At 44.5% G+C, this 7,969-nt stretch overlaps 1 protein-coding gene across 2 annotated transcripts in view; it reads left to right on the forward strand.

Annotated features, from left to right (window-relative positions):
- The window catches only part of ARHGAP6 (Rho GTPase activating protein 6), an 83,369-nt gene that overhangs the window by 65,907 nt on the left and 9,493 nt on the right, over positions 1-7,969 (forward strand). For both annotated transcript variants that reach the window (XM_024756969.1, XM_024756975.1), the window contains exon 9: positions 890-987. In XM_024756969.1, coding sequence (XP_024612737.1) covers positions 890-987 — 98 coding nt within the window. The remainder of the gene's footprint in view (positions 1-889; positions 988-7,969) is intronic.

Raw genomic sequence — 7,969 nt, forward strand, 5'->3', positions numbered from 1 at the left:
GGCATGTGGGATCTTCCCGGACCGGGGCACGAACCCGCGTCCCCTGCATCGGCAGGCAGACTCTCAACCACTGCGCCACCAGGGAAGCCCAGCAAGAAACTTTTAATTGTTGATAGACCAGGAGGCAAGAAAAGAGTGAAGGCCGGCACTGAATGACAAAGTGGCACGTGCAAACGTACTAGTCAACATTTTGTTTTTGAGTGTTTTCTATTTGCCAGGTGCTTTTCTAAGTTCTCAACATGTAGTAAGTCCTTTACTCACCACGTCAGCCCTTTGTGGTGAGTACTCTTATTATCTCCAGTTTACAGTTGAGGGCACTGAGACCTGGAAAGGTCATATACCTTGCCAGAATTCCCACACCCAGCAAGTGGAACTGGGACTCAAATACAAGCAGTCTCCGGCTCCAGGGCCTGTCCTCGATAAACTGATCCTATGTTCCAGAACTGCCCAAGACAGTCCTAACTTATGCCTGTTGTCTTGGCATAGTTCTAAATATGAACTCTAGAAAGTGTCCCCATTTGGACAGTAAATTACAAACACCGTTCCTCTTAACCGCAATACTTTGCTTATTGAAAGCCGAGAAGATCGAGTCTGAGCAACAGAGGTACCCAAATGGTTAGGCTGTGTCTCCGGTCGCAAGTGGCATGACAATTCACCCCACTTGAATTGAACTGACTGTTGAATATGACTATTTGGTAATCATCCAGTTTGTCCTAAGAATGAAACTGGCTGTATGGGTTGGTGTAGGTTTGGTTTTAACCAAGAGATCACTCTGTTTTCTTACAACTTTTAAGGCACCCTTTTCCATGCTGTCGTCAAGTTGCCAATGACCATAGTTCGCCTCCTTCTGGAGTGGTTTTATTTATGCCTCAGCATTTGGCCCCTGCAGGTTCCCCCGGATCTCCAGAATGAAGTGCTGGTGAGCCTGTTAGAGACCGATCCCGATGTTGTGGACTATTTACTCAGAAGAAAGGCCTCCCAATCTTCGTGAGTATGCCAGTTTTTCCATCTTCTAAAGCCGCCTTGGGGATTTCTATTTTCATTTCCAAAGAATTAGAAAAGTTTACATAACTCCACGCAGGGTGACTTGAGTGGAATTTTGCTGACTTCCTGGCAAATCTGATCGATCCACCTAAACAGAAAATGCTTGTCTTACGAATCCACTTATCAAACTAGAAACTGCTTTATGGGATTTTTCTGTTTCATTTCTCTTTTTCTAGCCCCTTGAGGTCCTTTTGACTGTGTTTACTGGGAAAAAAAAAAAAAACCCTACTAAATCACACTGGCAGGAAGCTCAGGAACTGACAGCAATGTGCATCAGTGATTCCACTTCTAGAATCCTAAAAACTGTGCTTAGGGGCCCCTACGGCTGCGCCTGGATGCATCTTACGTGTGTAACTTACCAACGGGACAGATGCATTAGCAAACCACAAGACAGGCCTCAGCCAAGGCCTAGGTACCCATGAAATTAGAGATGCTCACCCTCTTAACTCTCCCTCTCTTTATAGCTAGCATCCTTTTGAGAAAAATGCATGCCGGTATACACAAGCGCCCATGTTTGCAACGAGGGAAATACAAGCCTTGCTGTAGACTACGGTTAGCCACCATTTTTCCCCCAAAGGAGAAGCACTGAATTTTCCCCTTAGTCAGATTTTATGATTTGTGTTAACCATTTGCTATAGAGGCAGAGTGTATGGGGGTGAACTTTAACAAAGCTAGTTACGGGGATAATATCGCGTCATGAACCAGGAGTGATGTTGCCACCATGACACCAAACCTTAAATTTGTGACAGGAAACGTTGCTTCCTTCGTGAAAGTATCATCTCATGTTGTGCTTGTTAATCTCCTGAATTTCAACAATTCTAAGACACATTTTCCCCCATGTTTTATCATCTCTGAAATTGAGGTTAATCTTATAATCAACGACACGTCTTAAATTAATTCACAGCATTTTTTCCCCTCTGAGTCATACATAAAATACTGTCATGGTATGTCTTATTCAATGGTATCTCAGAAACGTGGACACGTGTTAAATTGTTCTTTTGTATTGATGTCGAACGTGATGTACTAATTTTCATTTAAAACTATTTCAGGTATGTAAAAATTACATTCTTTAGAGAAATTTGGTGGAAAGGAATTGCACATTGTTTTGTTCCATGTCCTGTAGAACAGGGAGGAATTTTTAAGGGGACTGTGCTTTCAAGAGCAGTTTTAAAAATCCACTTCTGTGCCAATCATTATCAAGATAAGTTCTGCTTCAAGTAAGACATTCTGCCAGGATTCAAACCCTAAGAGCCACGAGGGAATAAAAATGTATTCAGATTGTATACACGGGCTGGTATTTCATGGTCTTGCGTTTCATATCAGAGAATTGGGCTCACTTAAAACGTTCCTAGATTCCTATCATCAAGGTGGAGATTCTAATTTAAACAAACAAAGGGCTTTTCTTCATAGGAGATCTTGTGTCACCGGACTTTAAAGGAACTCACTTATTTCCCTCCCCTGTGCAAGAAAACAGACATGGCAGCCTTTCTCTTTGTGAATCCCTCGTTAAGCTGCCTTTAAAACACTTCTCTGTGGGAAGGGTAGAAAGCACACACCTAAAAAAGCCACTGATATTTGACTTATCGAATTTCTGCTTTTATGTGACATTTTCAAATATATGAATATTATACTTTGAAGAATAGATGTTAGAAGTTATTTTGATGTGGTTTTCAATACGCTCTTTGCATGTAAATGCCAAGTGGTGCAGCGTCTTCTGTTCCCTGTCCCTATAGGAATAAGAATTGTAAGGCCCAGGCAAGCTGACCCTGCACCGCGATCTTAGGTGAGTGTCAGGGCTTCAAGAAAAGGAAGGTAAGCTCACAGGAGCACTGGAGATGTCAGAGACTAGCAGTGTCGGACAGAAAACATTTGGAGGAGACTTTGGCAGTGAGGAGAAGCGAGTGTTTGGTTGTTTTCCTCTAGGTACAGGTCAGGTAGCAGCCCAGAAGGTTGATGATGCTACCATGAAGTGAAAGTACATACCTTAGTAAATAAGTATTTATTTTTAATGGCTTCTTGAGGCTTGCAAAGTCCTAACCCTCGCGCTGTAGGTAGTCTCTTCGTGCTTCAAAGGTGTGCTTCTCAAACTTCACTATGCGTCCAGATGACCAGAAGATCTCGTTAAAATGAATCAGTAGGTCTAGGGGAGGGAGTCTGAGAAACTGCATTTCTAACAAGCCCCCCGCCAAGATGATGCTGTGATGCTGCTGGGCCATGATCCAGACTTGGAGTAGCAAAAGCTTAAAATCTCAAGGCATATTCTTTTCTTCTCTCAGTATTTACTGTATTGAAGTCTAGTTGATTTACAATGTTTTGTTAATTTCTGCCGCACAGCAGTGACTCATTTATCCATATAGATGTACATTCATGTTTCATATTCTTTTCCCTTATGGTTTATCACAGGGTACTGAATATAGTTCCCTGTGCTCTACAGTAGGACCTTGTTGTCTATCCATTCTCTGTATAAATGCGTACATCTTTAAGGACTTGCAGACTTGTCGAAGGAGGCCTACAAGGGTGAAGATGATACGTGCTGAGCCCCGGGTTCTCAGCCTTGCCTCCCGTTCGAATCACTTGGGGAGCTTGAAGAACAGCTCCGCCTGGGCACCCCTCCCCCCGCTAGAGATTTGGATTCATTTATTCCGGGGTGCAGTCTGGACACTGGGATTTTTAAAAGCTCCCCTGTGTTTCTCACAAGCAGCCAGGCTAAGAACTGCCATCCGGGGACTTGAGGTAGGTGATTTGTTACATGCCAAAGGGGTCTTTGTGTTGACAAAGAAGGGAACCAGCGCTCCGGACCATAGATCCACTTGGAGTTTCGATATCTTCTGAGAAGAGCACGGATTTGCAGGGAACTTTGTAGGCTGGAGAGGTTGTCAATAGGCCTGGATGTTTGGGGAGCTTGAATCAGGGCCTGGTCATAAAAGTAAATATGTCAGCTGGCTGGGGACACGATAAAGAGGCTGGCCAGCACAGAGGGCAGAAGCCCTTAAATAGCAAGCTTAGCACCGGTGCTTAAATCAAGAAGCAGCGGCAAAGAATTACGGTGATGATAGATCATGGTAACGACAGAACACAGTGGTGACAAATTATAGTACCCCAAATGCCAGACAGTGCCGGCCACACTGACATGTCAATTATCCATCAATAGCACACCCTTCTGTGATACAACGTGCTGGTTATGAGCTTTGGATTCAGAGCCACATTGCCTGAGTCCAAATTCCAGTTCCACTGCGATTAGCTGTGCGGTCTTGGGTAAAGAAATTCATCTCTCTCTGTCTCAGTTTCCTCATCTGTAAACTAGAGATAAAAAGTCACACTAACTTTACGGAGTTGTTCTGCGATTAGAATAGAATCTGGTTTTTAGATAAATGCTTAGTACTTGTTAGCGATTATTATCACATTACTTAGAATTTCACCATTCTGTTCATTTACAGCTACTTACCAAAAACTTGGGTGTCACTAGATTCTACCTTGCTGTCCATGAGATAGCAACCTATGAAGGCAATATGGCGCGAGAGAACCCATCCACGTTAAGTTGTGGCACTGTCTTGAAAGGCAAAGCTCACCTGATCTGATTGGCATCAGGATGATGGCGTAGTTCTGGAACAGACAGAGGGGTGAGGGTGAAAGGCACTGAAGTTGGGAACGTGACCTGCTCGCACCAGGCCAGGTAGATTTCTGAAGGGACTGGAAGCGATTGCGTTTGCAGGTCATGAGGTCGAGAATCTGGATAAGCTGTGGCGCGATGGGAATGGACAGAATTCTTGTTCCGAAGACCTTATTTAGTGAAAACTCAGCTACGAGGGCTATAAAAGGTAAGAATGGAAAGGATTTGCAGGAAGACCACAGAGTGGGAAGCAACAGTAGCTTCTAAAATGAACATCTTAAGTGCAGTGATATGCACGAGCTGCCTCATTTTTCTCTTCCAACCCTTTGATTCTTTTTCCTGAAGCTTCTGTTCTTTGCCATCAGCTCACATACCTAAATAAGGTTTTAGATTCCTGTGCCCCACGTGGGAACTGCACAAGATTTTATCTGGAGTGGACAAGTAAGTTTTCAAAAGAGTGTCAAACCAAGAACGAGAACATATTCATCAAATTTTCTGTTTTGGAAGATGAAACATTTAGTGATATTTGGGAATTTAATGTTTTGATTTGAGTCTTTTCCCTTCTTTATGTGCGACAACAGAATTGGGGGAGTGAGGGTAGGATTCAGTATTTTTTTCTTGTGCTTGTCTACTTACATTTTTGGCTTCAACTAAAATGGAATGCCAAGAGGAGATTAGAAGAGATTTATATCACTAACAATGAAAGACTTCCAGTTTTTTAATTGCTTGTCTGGTATATTTATTAGAATTATGTGCTCTTTTCTTCAAAGATACTTAAAATAGACCCTCCCCCTTGATTTAGGGTTGTAAGGTAATAGGGGATGAGAATGGAGTCAAAGAGGACAAAGTATGTTAAAACGCAGGCATTTGCAACAGAACAGAAGTACATTATCGTGGCAGGGCAGGGACTAGGGTGAGGGGAGTGAGGTGCAGATTTTAAGGGTGTGTTAAAACGGTCATCAAAATGAACAATATTGAAGTGTAGTATTTTTAAAAAATCAAAGTGAACACCAAAAATCTCTGATGAGCAACATATCAAAAAATGTTAAAAGACCTGGGCGAATTCTAACGTCCTGGATGCTGGCTTTATCTCCTGGTGGGAGTTTGGATCCAGGTCAGCGTCTCTTTGGAGCAGGGTGCATTTGTCCCTAGGATTCTGCATAATGGATGCTTTGCAGCACTGAGCTTGATGAATGTGAAAATCGTCCATAAGTCCAGAGCTACTGTTGCAGTGGATTCCTTTCCTGGTACCGTTAATAGTGTCCGAGATGGTTATGTGCTTTGAGTTCCACCAGACTGAGGTTTACCCGTTCATGGCTAAGCCAAGCATGAAGCCGATGCAAGTTCGAAATCCCCAAAGGTGTTTCTCACTGGGGTTGCTCAGTGAGGGGCTGGGCTGGCCACTTCCGGTGATTGAACCGGAGTTTTCCGTTTATCCACAGAACAAGTTCTGTGCCTCCGGCTGCAGTACAGGCCTGCCCACAGTACCCTGCCAGCGTGTTTACACCCTGACCTGGAGGGACCAGCTAAGGGTGAGAAAGTGATTCGCTCTCCACGTCCATCTCATGCTTGTTTGGTTGGCTGAGACTGGCCATGCATGCTGTGGATGGTCCCGGGGCTTTCAGGTCTCACGGGAAAGCTCTCCATTCATGGAAGCAACCCCATGTCAACTGGTAGTGTATCCATCCACTCACATCCATGAAATTCCAAGACATAGAAAGAGGGAACGTTTTGCGCTTCTAAACGATTTCTCATCTGCTGAATCACCGGTTAGAATAAATAGTTTAGATAAATGCGTGAATATCTTATTGCCTTTACTCGGAGTGTTGAATTTCAAATTGTCTTCCTAGAGTAGAATCATTTTAGAGGCAAATCTTAGGGAAGACGTCGGTGGCTGCTTGTCTCATTTTCCAGAGGGAGGGTCCTGGATTTGTTTCCAATCGATTTAATGATAAAGCGATGGAATGACATTAAATGTTTTAAAACTCTGAACTGCCAATGTTATAGTGAGAGTTTGAGGAGTTTTAGTTTGTTTATTAATTGGTGGGCTGTCGTGTGGAAAGACAGTTCTTGGGCATGGGTTCTTAGGCACATTTGGCCACCATCTTATTGACCTCTGCCGAGAAAATAAAATGATGAATACGAAATACTTTAAACATATAAAAGGGCCCACCAGCTCTAAGCAGAAAACAAGCGTTTTACTATTGGTTTTTAATCATTTTGAATAGTATTTATGAAATAAGTTTTAGGAGTCTCGACCCCTAATGCCGGTACTGCTAGGAAGACATGTAATTTTGATATCTCCTCATTTCTTCGGCTCGTCTCTAGACTTGTGATCAGAAACAAGGAGAGTTGTTAACAGTAGCTTAGTACAATTTCTGCCACATAACGGACTCTACATAAATAGCGACTTTTGTGCTTCTCTCAGGCCAAGGGGTTACCTCACATGAGTGTATACACCACAGGCTGTCTGCCATGGGCACTCAATCAGTATCCGCTGGCTGGGAAAAGAGGTATCACCTCTCGTGGGGTGTCCCCACCTGCCCGTGTCCCTGGCCGTGACCCCAGCCACCCTGAGGAGGTTCGTGGTCCGTGTCTGCTTCATTCACCTCTACCTCCAGGGATTAGCTCTAGCCACCTCCTGCAGTTTCTCCCCTGATTGGGGCCGCAGCTGTGGTGACTTTGGTGGGTGGACTTAGGAGAATGACACAGAGGAGCGGAGAAAGGCAGGTTGGCCCCTCCTGCCCCCCCTCCCCTTAACACGTTCTGATCCATCACCAAACGACGTTCGGTTATCCGGATCCTGCAGACCGGAGCTGGCTGCATTGGGCACACTGCTTTACTCAGCTGCGGCGCCAGCCACCTCAAGGTCAGGACCGCCACATTTACCCCCGCTGCCAGCCAGGGCTGAGGTTTCGGCCACTATCTGTGGTTTCCCTCCTGATTTGACTCTCACTAGATCCATAGCTCACGGTCACATCCGTGGGTTGAGGGAAGGCAGGTAGGTTTGCTATCTGGGGTTCTCAAACTTCCCCAAGCATCAGAATTACCTGGAGGGCTCTGAAAGCCCTGCCCCCAGAGGTTCCCTTTCAATCGGCCAAGCCAGCTTCATGGGCTGAACCCCATACTCAGAAGGAGCACCCATTTGGCTTAGTGATCTGCTGTCACCGTCTTGAAATTCTAATCATTTTTTTAATCTTAGGGCCCCGCATGTTCATTTTGCCCTGGGCCCTGCATATGGTGGCCAGTCTTGTCAGGAGGTCCAGAATGGAGCTTGAGAATTTGCATTTCCAACAAGTAAAACATTTCCCAGGT

This window comes from Neophocaena asiaeorientalis, unplaced genomic scaffold (genome assembly GCF_003031525.2).
Source record: "Neophocaena asiaeorientalis asiaeorientalis breed wild unplaced genomic scaffold, Neophocaena_asiaeorientalis_V1.1 scaffold812, whole genome shotgun sequence".
NCBI lineage: Eukaryota > Metazoa > Chordata > Mammalia > Artiodactyla > Phocoenidae > Neophocaena > Neophocaena asiaeorientalis.